Source organism: Panthera tigris, chromosome E2, assembly GCF_018350195.1.
Source record: "Panthera tigris isolate Pti1 chromosome E2, P.tigris_Pti1_mat1.1, whole genome shotgun sequence".
Taxonomy (NCBI): Eukaryota; Metazoa; Chordata; class Mammalia; order Carnivora; family Felidae; genus Panthera; species Panthera tigris.
In genome coordinates, this window is record NC_056674.1 from 6,108,525 (window position 1) to 6,125,053 (window position 16,529).

The 16,529-nt window shown below is 38.3% G+C and overlaps 1 protein-coding gene across 1 annotated transcript in view; it reads right to left on the reverse strand.

Moving 5' to 3' along the window:
* Window positions 1-15,663, reverse strand: part of LOC102967360 (zinc finger protein 850-like) — a 53,425-nt gene extending 37,762 nt beyond the window's left edge. Inside the window, 6 exon segments of the mRNA XM_042970026.1 lie at window positions 4,475-4,684; window positions 4,687-4,706; window positions 4,708-6,094; window positions 7,623-7,776; window positions 13,665-13,730; window positions 15,366-15,663. Coding sequence (XP_042825960.1) covers window positions 4,475-4,684; window positions 4,687-4,706; window positions 4,708-6,094; window positions 7,623-7,776; window positions 13,665-13,679 — 1,786 coding nt within the window. The 5' untranslated portion in view covers window positions 13,680-13,730; window positions 15,366-15,663.
* Between the last annotated feature and the right edge of the window lie 866 nt (window positions 15,664-16,529).

Consider the following 16,529-nt stretch of genomic DNA (forward strand, 5'->3'; position numbering starts at 1 on the left):
GTCTTAATGGAATTTAAACCCTCTCCCTTCTCCTTTCTCCCTTTTTACTTCAGTTCCTGTGGCTGTTTCCAATTGTCCACTTTCTCTCCCTCTGCTTTTGGGGAGTGGTGCTTTTCCAGTATTCTCCCCTCCTGTCTCCATCCTCTCCACACGCAAAAGCGGCTCCCTGCCCTCCGCAGCTTCTCTCTCCCCAAGTTCACCTCTCCACACTGCGTACCTGCTGAATTCTGAGGTTCAGGTTGTACATTGTTGTGTTAATCCTCAGATCAGTTTTCTAGGTGTGCAGGATGGTTTAGTGTTGGTCTGGCTGTATTTCACGGAAGTGAGACACACAAAAAACTTCCATGCTGTTCTGCCATCTTGGCTCCTCCCCCTCAGTCTTTTGGTAGCAGCTACAAAATGTTAAATTCAAGATTCCCTCTCAAATGCTCCATTCTACTCTCAATACAAATATTAATCTCATTGGTCAGGTAGGACAGTTCTTATTTGTGACAGTCCTCCTGGAAATCAGTGGCTGAAACAACTAGGTGGTTTATCATTCTCACATAACAGGAAGCCCAGAGATGCAGGTTGGGATGGGACAGGTCTCCTGGGCAGTTCTCTGCCTGTTCCACCTCCCTTAGCACTCAGCACTCTCTCTCCTTACAGCAGGATGGCCGCTGTAGGACCAAGAAGGATGAATGGTGAGGGGCAAAGGCCTTTTTTTTATTAGGTTTTGTCTCATTTACATGGAAATAATCCCGGGAGGTTTTTCCCAATTAGCTACACATTTTAATAATGTAATTTTGATAAGGATATTAGAGGGGCAGTGAGGTGGCTCAGTCAAGCGTCAGACTCTTGATTTTGGTTCAGGGCAACATCCCAGGGTTGTGGGATTGAAACCTGTGTCAGCTCTGCAGTGAGCATGGAGCCTGCTTAAGATCCCTCTGCCCCAGTCCCCCACTTGCATGTACTCTTTTAAATAAATTAATTAACTAATTAATTAAAGATACTGGGGACTTTTCAAACTACATAGTCACACCTAAATAACAGAAGGTAAAAGAAAAAGATGGTAAACATTTCGCAGACCAAATTTAAATATACCTGTTATTAATATTAAATGACAAGGTAGTCAAGGATAACTGTGGGATGAGAGAGATTTTATCAGCAGACTTTGTTCTTTATCCGGAGAGTATAATATTGCATGCAACCCATGACCAGTATGATATGTGTTCCAAATAAGTCAAAAGTTATTAGTCCTCAGTGTTTTCTTATAGATTTCCTTTGAATTTAAGTTGATTTTATTTACCTGAATGTAAAACTAATTTGCCAAGTTTCATCACAGATATTCTGATTCTAGTACCTTTTTAAAAAGTTGTTTAAAGTTTGTTCATTTTTCCATGCTCAGTGTGGAGTAAGACCTGGGACTCCATCCCACAAACCATGAGATCATGTCCTGAGACAAAAATCAAGAGTTGGATGCTTAGCCAACTGAGCCACCCAGGCACTCCCTGTCTAGTATCTCGGTAGAAAAATGGAAGGACTGATTTTGAGATTCCATTCATTCCATTCTCCCTTAAAGTGAGAGATCTATAAAAGGCTTGTAGTTGGGAAATATTCTCTCACTTCTGAGTCTGTATTAATATTAGACTGTAACTTAATAGAAAATCATGACATCACAAGTCTAAAAATATCTTTGGTAATTTGTCTAAACAGTATTTCACAACCATTTTCCACAATCATATTGTGCAGTGGACAGTATGTGTGCATCAGGAAAAAGAAGTTGGTAGTTAGCATGAGGAAGATTGTGGTCTTTCCCAACCAAGACAGTCAGAAGTAAACATTCAGTTTTATACTGAAGAGTCTGACTCTACTCTTGATGCCCGACTAATGGTACCCGTGAAGCGTCATTACCTCTTACTAATTCCGCTCATCTGGGCAGGGCAAGCTAATAATAAAGCCCGAGAGGCCCTTCCCTTCGCAGCAGTTCTAAGTTCACAGTGTCAATGAGTACCATCACCCTGGCCCCACACAGGATGCATCGTAACAAAGTAGTCACCATTGCCTGCTTTCTCTAGCCATTTTCAGAACTTGAGAAGTCTGCCCTGCTCTCCCGAGAAAGCGTCATTATATAACCAACATTCTCCGAACACTTGAGTGAACGGAGTCATCATTCTTGACATCCGAACATCCTGTCCCAGTGGAGTAAGCACAAATGCAAACAAAAGCAAAAAAATGTTTTAGAGGGTAAATATGTGAGATTTCTAGTTATCAAACAAGATTCCCATTGTGTTGCTCATTCTTGAGAGTAAACTCATGAAGATTTATCTTTTCAAATTATGTCCCTGAGTACTCCAGCACAAAATATAGATTGTGCCTTTATCCTTACTTCTTATAGTATCTTCTTACTTCTTCTGACTTCTTACAGTATCTTTACCCTTACTTCTTAATTTTTCTATTTCCCAATACTTTTCATATGCCTGCTACTTTTCTACTTTCACTTAATGTTAATAGTACAACACATGGGCCTCATTTCAGCACAAAAGCGTGCAGAAATATAATCATATGGAGTATATTCATGAATAGGAGGCAGACTTTAGAGGGTGAGAGTTTGAGATTGCATTGCTATGGTATTTTCACTACAGCCACAAAAATAATATGAGATATACTATGGAGTATGTAACTCAAATTCAACTTATGAATATGTATTTCCAAAACTGTAGGTTTGAATCTAACATGAAAAAAAAAATGTTGTGGATGACATTCAACCTAGAGAGCACAAGGATGTATTATTAGTGTTCATTATGAAATGCCCCAGTGAAGTGTGATGCACCTGGGCTAATAAAAGGCACATGATTTACTTAGGGTTACACAAAAGCTCATACTCATATTTTAGTTACTTAGATATGAGAAATAGGATATCCTAAATCAAATGGTATCAAAATGCAATTTCAGTGGCCAAATTTGAGACCTTCACAAGCATACTACTTTTGCGTTTTTCTTTTTTTATTTTTTAGAGAGAGCATGAGTAGGCAAGAGGGGCTGAGAGAGAGAATCTTAAGCAGGATCTACATTCAGCAGAGAGCCCAATGTAGAGGTTGATCCCAAAACCTTGAGCTGAAATTGAGTCAGACACAACCTACTGAGCCACCTATGCACGCCTACTTTGGTTCTTTTGATTAAAATGTTCTCTACAACTTTCTCTTCAGTTTCCAAAAATAAGAGTAATTTTTATTCATCCATGAAATACAACTATTACCTTTCAAAAGAGGGAGAGACCATCATTCCCCCTCCATTTTCTCTATCCAAATGCCATCCCTAGTAACCTATCATTGCCACATGAAACTGTAATTCTTTCAATTTCCCAACCTACCGTTTCATGATGATCTGACAGAGTAATCCTTTCCTATAATAATCAACAAAGGCTCTCAATCATATCAACAAATCTAGAGAAATACTCATGACCATAGGAAACATGGAAAATTAGATAATAGTTTTAGATCTATTCCCTAACACTTCCCATTGTCTCAGATTTATACTATAATGTATCTTAAAATTAGCATCCTATTTTTCCAGGGTATATACCTATGACTAAGTGCCACCTAATGAAATAGGTTCCTTTAACCTTACCGATGCTTTCTCTGAGACCACCATGGTTGACAAGTGAAATGTATTTAGTAAGAGTATAACATCAGTGGATTCCAAACTTGAGGTTATGAGTCATCAATAATAACGTAGCCTCAAGAAACCTCAAATAATTGAGTAAAAAACAGCTATAGGGGTGTCTTTCTGGCTCAGTCAGAACAACATGGGACTTCATCTTGGGGTTGTGAGTTTGAGCTCCACATTGGGTGTAGACAGGAAAATAAAATCTTAAAAAAATTTAAACAGAAGATGATTAGGTCTTTCTATAGATATACTTATTCCATTGAAACACATTAAATAATTTTAATTTTCTGTGGAATTTAACACCTAAGATTGGCTAATCCTCCAAATAGACCTAGTTTCCCCTAGTGTGAATTTTCGTATTGTAGTCCACTGAGAATTGGCTAAACAATTATCACCTTCATTACACATGTAATGTTTCTGTCCAGTATAAATTCTGTGTTTCCTGAGGTAAATATCTTGACACATTTGTATGATTTTCATGTGAATTCTTTCAAGACCACACATTTTTTTAATTACTGGAAGTCTGTACCTCTTAATCCTATTTGCCTATTTTAATCCCCTCCCCAAAGTTGTACATTTTTAAAAGTCTGATCACACTCATTACATTTGTAAGATTTCTCTCCAGAAAGAATTATGTTCCACAAGGTATAAGCTTTGGATAAGCCTTGCCATACATTCCATTTGTGTGCTTTCAGAGATTTATATTCTGATATCAGGTGAGATGTGAGCCCTGGTTACAAGCATTGCCACATACATTAGTTTCACATGGTTCCTCTCCAGGATGGAATCTCTGATGTTGCGTAAGGCTTGATCACTTGCTTATTTTATCTGTAAGGTTTCCTTCCATTTTGAGTTCTTCCATGACACCCAAAGCTTAAACTTTGAATAAAAGCACCACCACACATGATATAGTTTATACTCTTTCTTTTCACATGTATTTTCTGATGCCTCGTAAAAGCTTTGCCACACTCATTACATTCATAAGGTTTCTCTCCAGTATGGATTTTCTTATGCTGAGCAAGATGCTCGTACAGGCTTTGCCACACTCGTTACATTTGTTTCTCTCCACTATGAGTCCTCTCATGACCCCAAAGGTCTGAACGTTTACTAAAAGTCTTATCACATTTATTACATTTATAAGGTTTTTCTCCTGTATGAATTCTCTGATGTCTCATAAGGCTTGTACTTTCGGTAAAAGCCTTGTCACACACATTACATTTGTATGGTTTCTCCCCAGTGTGTGTTTTCTGATGCCTAGTAAGATTTGCAAATTGGGTAAATGCTTTGCCACACTCCTTACATTTGTAAGGTTTCTCTCCAGTATGGATTTTTCTATGTTGAGTAAGATGTGAACGCTCAGCAAAGGCTTTGCCACACTCACTACATTTGTAAGGTTTCTCCCCAGTATGAGTTCTCTCATGACCCCAAAGGTGTGAATGTTTGATAAAAGCCTTATCACATTTATTACATTTATAAGGTTTTTCTCCTGTATGAATTCTCTGATGTGCCATAAGGCTTGAACTTCGAGTAAAAGCTTTGTCACACACATTACATTTGTGTGGTTTCTCTCCAGTGTGTGTTTTCTGATGCCTAGCAAGGTTTCCAAATTGGGTAAATGCTTTGCCACACTCGTTACATTTGTGAGGTTTCTCTCCAGTATGGATTTTTCTATGATGAATAAGATTTGAACGGTCCGTAAAAGCTTTGCCACAGTCATTACATTTGTAAGGTCTCTGTCCAGAATGAATTCTCTCATGACTCATGAGGTTGGCACTTTTGCTAAAATCCTTCCCACAGTCATTACATTTGTAAGAAATTCCTCTAGTGTATGCTTTCCTGTATTGTGCAGGTAACAAAGGATACTTAAAAACCTTCCTGTATTTGTTCCAAATGTTTTTGGTACTGGGAGGAATTCTTTGAAGTGGTGAGACTGAGGAACCACTGTTGACAGACTTCTCAGTCGGATTACAGTCACACATTTTCTCCTCATTGTGAAATCTCTGCAGTTCAGTCAGATGTGTCTGCAAACTTAATCCAATTCTATTTTCCATGCAGTTTATGTACTGGTTTCCAGCACCACTTCTGTTATTGTCCATTTTTAGCAAATTCCTCATAAATGGCTCATCATCCATGAAATACTGGTACGCATTATTTCTTACAGAAACACTCTGCTTTTCAGGAAGAGTAACTGAGGACTGATTAAGTTGCTGGTCTTTTCTACAAGTGAGGTTTTTGTTATGGGTCAAAGGCACTTCTTTGTAATTTCTTGCATCATATCCCCACTGACTCTCAAACTCATGCATATTTTCGCAGGATTCCTGGAGATCAAAATCCTTGATTCCATAACTTTCATTTCTCTCCAATATCACTAAGTGGTAAAATTCGCCTTTATTAATGTCCTCTGTTGGTGATAATTCCTTGATTGCAAATCCATCAGAAGGGATTCCTATCAAATAGAGATGGAAGATAAACCTTTTATACTAAATTACATAATTACACACCAAAATAATACTTTATACTGAACACAGGAAGTTTCTCAAGTATGGTATTCAAACAATATTGTAATATACAATGTTTGTAAGTTTTCTTTTTATAAATGTTTCCATATCAATAATTTCTCTAATTTTAAGGTAATTTTTCCAAACACACATTATACACTATACATATTTTTTGCCCATGTAACTGGATAATGAAATGAAACTTCATAATTAGCTCATCCATACACTGGCTATTATATAACTGTGCATGAAATCATACAGATGTCTATCTTCCTTAATTCTTAATCTTTATAAAAATGTGTTTACCTGAACACGGTATTTCATAATTCAGTGATTCTCAACATATCTTTCATTTTTCCTACTGTGTGTTCCTTATGGAATGTAAATTCTGTCTTTAGTTCTCAAGGAAGAATTGTTTAGAATTCCAGAGAATATTATTTTCTGTAAATGTGGTTACTTATTAACTTAACCTGCTAGATCAATTTTTAGATTGTAATATACGGATTTGTTAAAAGACCTTGTTTCCTTCATCATATCCTCATACACTATTAAACACACATTATTATTAAACACCAAATCAAGCTGCTCTCCTGAGCAATCTGTACTGTTTATGAATAGGGGTCTTTCTACAGTGTGGGGAGGGGCAGGACATGTGGACACTGAGGTGCTTTGGTGCTCAAAATTAATATACCAGGAGATACCAGTATAGTCTGTTTAGCTCAATGAAAAATCTGAGGAAAGGCCAGGACCTGGATTCAGAAAAGCAAGAGTGAAACACAAGGAGTAACGGGCAATGTGGGAATGCTGCTTGTGCTTGCACATCTAAGGGAATATGATTGTGCTGTAAGTTAAACGCCTGACCTTGGAAAAGGTCAAAACAAGTTAACTGACTGCCTGAATGCTTAAGGATTATTTTAGGTATGCAGAATACTGGTTCTCTTCCAAGAACTACTGAACCAAAAGCACAAGTGCAAAACCACAGAAACAGTTATTTATGAAAATTCACCATAAGGTTTCCTTCTTTTCCCCAACTTTCAATAACCTTATTGTCTCTGAGCCTTATCTTTAAAGATGTCAGTGAAATTTGACTTTGCTAAGAATTTAAGGGTTTTAAATCCTATTCTCCCAACTCCCAGATTTTTTAATTTAAATTCTACTTAGTTAATATATAGTGTAATATTGGTTTCAGGAGCAGAATTTAGTGATTCGTCACTTACATATAACGCCCAGTGCTCTTCATCACCAGTTCCCTACCTTAAGCTTTTCTGACTACTAATGTTCTGCAAATACCTAAACAAGCAGGAATGCAGAATTTCTGAAGAAAAGGGAAGTTAGAGTCCATCTGCCACATTATGATGCCTTTCCATTCTCAATCAAAACAGCTGCAATCATTCTCTTAAGAATAGGGATTTGAAACTCTTATGATCACGTCAGGGGCTCTCAATAGAAAATGCAAAGACATAAAAAGTTAATTACCAACTTCTGGAGAGAAGTTATCCTCACCCAGGGAGACCAGGTTCCTGTAGTTCTCCAACATCACGTCCCTGTACAAGGCCCTCTGAGCAGGGTCCAGGCACTCCCACTCCTCCTTAGAGAATTCTATGGCCACATCCCTGAATGTCAACCGCCCCTGAAAGGAAAACACATTTCACCAAGTGGACAGGGAAAGTGTTCTTATTTGACACAAAACAAGAGAAGCACAGATGTGTAAAGACTGACTTAGCTGGAGTGAGTGCTCTTTGATCCATGCAATATAATTTTGAGCAAGTTACACTTAACATAAAATTAGCATTTTTAAAAGTACCATTCGGGGGCATTTAGTGCACTCACAAACATCACCTCTGTCTAGATCCAAAACATTTTTATTAGCCCGAAATCCTTTACCCATTAAGCAGGTGCTTCCTATTCCCCAGTCCATGGCAACCACTAATGAATGGTTTGTCTCTATGGATTTACCAATTTTGGATCTTTTCATGTAAATGGAATGGCGTCAAAAATGTGACCTTTTGCATCTGCCTTCTTTCACTTAGAATAATGTTTGAGGTTCATCCATGATATAGTGTGTATCAGCGGTACATTTCCTTTCTTCTGGATACAGAGTATTCCACTGCAGGACTAGACCATATTCACTCAACTACTGATGGGCATTTGGTTGTTATCACCTTTGGCTAATATTAGTAACTTGCCATGAACTTTGTAGTACAAGTAAGTGTTTGCATACCTGTTTTCAATTCTTTTGGTTATTTCCTAGGAGTGGAATTACTGGGTCACATGGTTAATTTTTTAAGAATCTGCCACAGTCTTTTCCACAACACCTACACCCTTTTCACAGTAATGTGTCATGAGTCTACATTCTCCACATCTTTACCAACACTTTGTTGTTGTTGTTGTTCTTTTACAATAGTCATCCTATTGGGTGTGAAATGGTATCTCATTGTGGTTTTGATTTTGCATTTTATTAATGACTACTTTCATCAAACATCTCTTCATGTGCTTGTTTCATTTGTGTATCTTGTATGGAGAAATGTCTATTAAAATGCTTCGACCACTTATAAGTTGGGTTTTTGTGTTTTGGTTGTTGATTTGTATAAGTTCTTCATACATTCTAAGTTCTAGACCCTTAGTAGATATGTGATTAGCAAATTATTTCCTCCCATTTCCTCACCTATGTGATAATGTCCTTCAGTGCACAGACATGATTAATTCTGATGATGACCAATTTATCTACTTTGTCTTTTTCTCTTTTGATGTGGGATCATGTATAAAAATCCACTGCCAACCCTCAGGTCATGAAAATTTACCCCTATGTTTTCACCTAAGACTTTTATACTTGTAGCTGTTACACACAGTCTTTTGATTAATTCTGAATTGATTTCTTTATATAAGGCAGTTTCAATTTCATTCTCACACGGATATCTAGTTGTGCCAGCACCATTTAAGAGACTGTCCTTGTCCACTGTTTTTGGCACTACTGTAAAAAAGGAATGGGTTACAGATGTATGGGTTTATTTTGTGGAAGTTCAGTTCTATCACTGTGATCTGTATTTCTAGCCTCTGCTGGAATTACACTTTTGATTACTCAACGTTTGTAGTTAAGGTTTAATGTCAAGAATTCTAGGTCCTCCAATATTTTCTTTCTCACATTTATTTTGGTTATTTGGCATCCTTACCAATTCAGTATTAGTTTTAGAATCAGGAATCCCATTTAGGCCAAAAAGGCTGTTGGGATTTTGCTGAGGACTGCATTACTCTTTGTATCACTCTGGAGAGGACTCCCATTTTACAGTCTTCCAATCCACAAACACAGGATATCTTGACATTTATTTAGGTTTTCTTTAATATTCCCCAGCAACTTTGTAGTTTTCAGTGTGTATAAATCTTCCATTTACTTTCTTAAATTTATTCCCATTTGTTTCCTTGCTCATGTAAATGGAATTGTTTACTTAATTTCCAGTTGTTGATGGCTACTGTACAGAAATGCAACTGAATTTTGAGTGTTGATATTGTATTCTGTATTTCAATGAATTTATTATCACCGGTAGTTTGAGGCTTCTTTATTTCTAAATATGAAATCATGTCTTCTACAAATATAGTGTGATTTCTTTTCCAATTTTGACACATTTGATTTATTTTTCCTCTGTATTTTCTCTGATTAGAAGTTCCAGTACAGTGTTGATATGCGGTGGCAAAATGGGCACACTTGTTTTGTTCTTGGTATTAGGGGGAAGTTTTCAGTTGTTCACCAGTATGATGTTAACTATGGAATTTTAATAATACCGTTTTTTAGATTGAGGAAGTTCCCTTCTACTTCTAATTTTTGAGTTTTTGTTGGATGCAGTATTCTGTATATGTCCGCTGAATCTAGCTGGTTTACACACAGTCCTCTATCATTGATGTCTGGTTGTTCTATCCATTATTATTAACAGGGAGCACTGAGGTCTCCAGCTAGTATACTAGAACTATCTCCTCCATTTTGCTTCAAAAAACTGGGGGCTTTGTTGTTATGTACATATTGTTTATAGTTGTTTTATCTTCTTGATGGATTGGCTCTTTTTTCAATACATAATGTTCCTCAATATCTTTGGTAACAGTTTTACAACTTAAAAGCTATTTCGTCTGATATTTGTGTAGGTACCCAACTAAGTTTCATTACTATCTGCATGGAAAATCTTTTTCCACCTTCACTTTGAACCTATTTGTGTATCTCAATTGAGGCTTGGGGCACCTGGGTTGCTCAGTCAGTTAAACACATGATCTGGATTTTGGTCAGGTCATGATCTCACAGTTCATGAGTTCAAGCCCCGCATTAGACTCTGGCTGACAGTGGGAAGCCTGCTTGAGATTCTGTCTCCCTCCCTCTCCCCCACTCAAGCTCTCTAAATAAAGAGTTTTAAAAAACAGAGTGAGCCTTTTATAGACATAGAGTGGAATCATTTTTAAAAACTAATTCCTTGGGGCGCCTGGGTAAATCAGTTGGTTAAACATCTAACTTCGGTTCAGATCATGATCTCAGTTTGTGAGTTTGAGCCCTGCATCAGGTTCTGTGCTGACAGCTCAGAACCTGGAGCGTGCTTCGGATTTTGTGTCTCCCTCTCTCTCTGCCCCTCCCCCACTCATGCTATGTCTGTCTCTCAAAAATAAACAAACATTTTAAAACATTAAAAAAAATAATTCCTTTATCTTTTATTGAAGAGTTTAATCTGTATACATTTCAAGTTACTACTGATAAGAATTACTTCTAACATCTGTTGTTTGTATATCTAATATTTTCTTTCATAATTCCTCCTCTTGTAGGTGTCTATGTGGGTGCATACTATTTTGATTGCCTTTATGTTCATTTTTCTATTTTCAAGTTATTTTCGGCGTGGTTATCCTGGGGATTACAGTTTACATGTTAAACCAAAAATATTTGAATTTCAGTTGATACTAATTTAGCTTTAATAGCATACAAACAACTGTTGTTATACAGTCACCCTTCATGTTCTGTCAAAAATTATTTGTAAGAGATGTGAACAGATGTTTTATACACTCAAGAACAGATTTTTATTATTGTTTTACACATTTGTCTTTTAAGACACATAGGAAAAACTGAGTTAGAAAACAAAAATATAATAATACTGGCTTTTATATTTACTTATGTAGCTACCTTTACTAGGTTTCATCCATTTCAGCCTGAGGAACTCCATTTGGTATTTCATGTAGGCTAAGTCTGTAAGTGTGAACTCCCTCAGCTTTTGTTCCTCTAGGAGTCTCTTAATATCACTATCAATTTTGAAGTATAGTTAGCCTCGTAAGGAATTCATGACAGGTTTTTTTTTTAATCTTTCAAACTTAATACCACAGGAGACTGCTTCCTGGCCTCCACAGTTTCTGAAGAGAAATAGGCTGTTAAACTTATTGAGAAGCCCAGTACATGAGAAGTTGTTTCTGTCTTGCTACGTTCAGCATTCACTCCTTTGTCTTATAAAAGTTGACTGATTATGTGCTTGCCAGGGATCTCCATGCATCTGTCATAGCTGAAGTTCATTGAGTTTTTGGATGTGTAGGTTGTTTTTGATAAATTTGGCAAGTTTTCAGCTCTTATTTCTTCAAATATTCTTTCTGTCCTTTCTTCTTTATCCTTTCCTTCTGGGATTCCTATTACATGTATATCAGTATTCTTGATAGTGGTTTTTTAGTCTCTGTTCATTTTTCTTCTTTTTTTTTTTCCCTTTTATTCTGCTTTTGTCCCCTTTCTTCTGTTCACACTTGATAATTTCAGTTAACTTATGTTTAGGTTCACGGATTCTTTATTCTTATTGTCTATCTGTTGATGAACTCTCTAGTGGATTCTCAATTTTGGTGTTTATACTTTTTTAACTCCAGAATTTCTATTCCATCCCTTTACTATAATTTCTATCTCTTTATTGACATTTTCTATTTGTTGAAACACTGTTCTACTTCTTCCATGTTTTCCTTTACCTGAGGATGTTCAAGACAGTTGGTTTAAAATCTTTATTTACTAAGTGGAATGTCTGTGCTTCCTCAGAAAGACCATCATTAATCTGGCTAATCACAGTGAAGAAGTACAATCTTAAGATATCCTTAGATATCTGTAGTGACGTCAGCCTGGTAGAAGCAGCCACCATGGCATTCTTTGAAACAGTAAGAAATTGTAAAGGACTCATGTATCTTCATTTAGAGAATGTTCCAATGAGGATCTAAAAAAGCAGTTATCTCTATGTTTCCTAACATGAAAACAACTTCAAGACATATGGTATGTAAATATTTCAATTTGTAGAATAAAATATGATGATTAAACATTTGCTGGAGAATATATTCTAAAATCTCATTACAACATATAAATGCATTTTTAGAAGATTTGCACTAAAGAGAACATCAGTTCCCAATGAAGACAATCAGTGATGATGGAAGATATGACAGGCAAGGGGATATTTACTTCTTAGTTTCTAAACTGCATCACTCTGTGGAACTGAACCACAAAAATACATACTAGAAGGATTTAATACAAAAAAAAAATAAAAATAATATTTAACAATTAGTAAAATGAAAATTTAGCACCAGCCTCCCTGATGACAGAAAGTTCTGCAGCTATGTCTGGCTAAATTAAACATTTCTATCTAAAAAATGTGCAGTGTAACATTTCCTAAATGAACACCATGGTCTGTATGAGATGGATGTGCTATAAATAATATGTGGCGCCTGGGTGGCTCAGTTGGTTGAGCAGCTGACTTGGGCTCAGGTCATGATCTCACAGTTCATGAGTTCAAGCCCAACATCAGGGTTGCTGCTGTCAGCACAGAGCCCACTTCAGATCCCCCGTCCTCCTCTCTCTGCTCACCCCTGCTCTCTCGCCCTCAAAAATAAACATTAGAAAAATAAAAAATAAAAAAATACTAATTTAAACAACACTTACTGTTACACAAGTAGGTTGATTCTACACTTTAAAACCAATTATGTTAATAAAATAAAACACTCTCTGTATTCCTTATTCCTACATTGAACTTCCCACCCTATTCCAAAGAATTAATACTTTGGAGTCAGAAGCACCAAGGACTCCCTTCTTTAAGGTCAAAAGGCATTTATAAAATAAGACAAAGCAAATCTACCCTGTCAGTCTTACTTTCCAGGGTTTCTCAGGTACTTGTGCACATTAATACATTACTAACATATGTAATCTCTTTAATCCTGGTTTATATGAGCTGAAAACGATCCAGAAGGGGTCTCTGAAGAATCCTTACTGCCCAACTCCAAGGACACCACAAAGCCTACTCCCATTTTCCAGTCCTTGCCTATGTAGAAAATCTTTCACAGGATTACCACCTAAAATGAGCCTTTTCATTAAGTTCTATGTCACTGGGTTACAGTGAGATGGAATCTGCATGGAGATGACAGGAGAGTGGGAGAAGGCCCTGGGTGGGAGTAAACATTGTAGGCAGGATACCTTGGAGACGAAGATTAACAAGTCCAAAATGTGACATTTTAGGAAGAACAATCAATGAAAAATATGACTTTTACCTGGAAAAGAGCCATTCCTCCTTTTTTCCCTCTTCTGGTCTTCTTTCTCAGTCAGGTAAGGTTATACTACGTGACAAAAAGTTATGTTGCTTAATGTTTAGAATCATCATAACCCCTTCTTCTGCCATAATATACATATAGGGAGAACCTCACTATGGGAGAAAGATCGTCCTTTGCTGCCAACTGCAACAGGAGGGATACAGGGATAATAAACTCCTATATGGAGTTCTCCAAGTGCATTTTCATCCATTTCTTCAGAAAGCCCTCCCCTCCTGCTGAAACCTACATACTCTACTGCAACTGAATTGTCCTCTGTCTACCTGACACTGAGCCAAAGGGAGGTGCCTCATTCAAGTTCTTGGCTCCTCCTTAGGCAACCAACATGCAATGAATGGTTGATGCAGGACACAGAATCCTGTCCATTCCATCAATTTAGAACAATTCTTAAAGGCCACCCCAGGTCCAGAGCTCCCTGGTAGCCATACGGAGAGTTTAGATCTTTGTCCTGCTGGTGATGGCAAGCTGTAAGAAGGTTTAATGTCAAAAGATGAGATGATCAAATTTTTAAGATTTAGCTAGGATACACAGAAAGAGGGTGAAGCTGACAGAGGCGTGCCTCTAAGACTATGCTCCTGCCTCTTTCCTAGTGGTTTTCATTATTTTTGGAACTGGGTCACATTGTAAAGTCTAATGATAACTGCACACCCTCTCCCAGAAAACTGCCAAAGACAAACACACACCCAATCATTTCAGGGATCATTTCAGGGATCTTATTAGCTCATGTTCAGAATTCTTGGTCTATCGACTCATGTTAAAGGTGGGTGCCCTGGGGATCACAGGAAGAGTTACTTTACCAAGTTACCCTTAAGTCTGAGTGGAGTGAGCAGAACTGGGTATAAGTAAGTTCTGAAATGGTGGCCTTGACATGTTTCAGTGGAAAGGGCTTGTCCTAATTCCAGATCATAACCTTTCATATTCCTGAAACAAGAGAAGCTTCTCTTTCATGGGTGTAATCAAACCCAAGCATTTAATTCCTTTTTTCAGAACAACTATATTAAATTACAAATAGTAACTAGTCCTGGGAAACATGAAAAAGGGTCACCTGTGGAGATGAGGTCTGAGCAGTCTCTGCACCATAAACGGATGGGCTCTGCTGGAACAAAGTTCCACATCAATCCAGCCCATCCATCAACATCTGTACTGAAAAGACAAAGGGGACTTGAGGAGAACATCTACTTAGTTGGAGACTTCAGCTCAGAACTCGGTAATGTAAAAGATAACTTAAGAGAAGAAGAGAACTGTTGAGTATTAAATTAACTGACTAAACTAGCTTTTGAATGTTAAAAGATCATCAACATGCTTAACGCCTGTGTAATGAAATACTATGAAGTTATTTAACAGACATCAAAGAATAGTTCCAACATACGATAGACGGCCAAAGGCAGTGGGCCTGGGGCCCGTACTTGCCTCTGAGCGATTTTAACCGGAAAGGAACGCAGACACTCGGTACCCGAACCAAGCGACAGGGCTCGGAAAGTCTTATGGACACAACGCGAGAAGCAAAAGGGACGAACTTCCGGCGAGAGGGACGAGTGGGTTCCAGGATTTTACCTTACCAGGTGACCCCGAAACCTGGGTGTGGAGGAGGGGTTTGATGAGCGCGACCGCTGGTAAGAACCAGAAAAACGGAGACTCACTCACCCGAGCGTGCCCGTTGCTCCGCGCGATCCGCTTCCGGGTCTCTAGAAAAGCGCGCGTGCGCGTGCGTCGTGGGGCGGGGCGGAGGCGGGTCGAGGACGCGACGGTTGGGAGCCGGGGCTTGAGTCACTGGATCCCGGCCTGCGCACCGTCTCTTTCCCTGCGTCTGCCGGTCTGTTTGTCCTTTCTCCCCGGCGGTTTCGAGCTCTGCTTTTGGATTCCTTCCAATCCCGCTGGTGTCGTTTGGAGCCAGGCTGGGTACAACGTTAGGGAAGGGTGGGCCGCTTCTGTTGGGAGCAGTGGTATTTGACAGGTTGAGCACGGTGCCCAGGGAAACGTTTGTAGCGACAGGTGGAGACGTGCGGCCAGCGAGGGAGGCGTAGCAGCACGGGGACCTGGGGCCGGAGGTCCTCGTGGGTCGACTGAGACCTGGACATGACAGCTCCTTGTTTAATGAGGCAAAAAGCCGGGGTGGTCAGTGTCGGTGATGGACGCTAGAATGCGAAATGCAAAACTCTTCTGTGGCGAATGTGCAATTTGGTACTAACCCCCCATCAGAGCTTTTCACTGAATTGTCACTTCTGCTCCCCATTCGCTGGACTGCGTTCCCTGGCGTTCCCCTCCAGGCCCTGGGCTGTGGGGGCGGAGGGCTGGCACGTTGCTTTAAAGGAACAAACATTTCTGCCTCTATGAGTGTTCATCCATTTTTCTCTCTTTAAATTTGATATTCGAATCCACACCTCTCGAGATGAACTATAAATCCAAACGCCTTTGAGACCTACCAGATGGTACCTGCATTTTGCTTAAGTCCTTAATTGCCAAATATCATTGCAATTTCAATTTTTAAAAATCTTTGTTCTCAGTTATTTTGGAAGACTACTTTATACTTTAAAATTAGATTTTTAAAAACAGTTTATTGAGAGAGAGAGAAGCAAGTCTTGTGAGGAATTTAACCATGTTTTAATTATTTTTTACCCTATAGACTTCTTTGTTTGACCTTTATTTTTCTGTAGGATGTAGAGAAAAGACCATTTATGGACACTTTGATAGGAATTCCCATTTCCCAAATACCAAGCATTAATGATGTCATCCCCACTTTAGTTTTTACTGGTTATTAACTTTTCTTGTGCACTTTGACATACTTCTGAATTTTTAACTTCACTGATA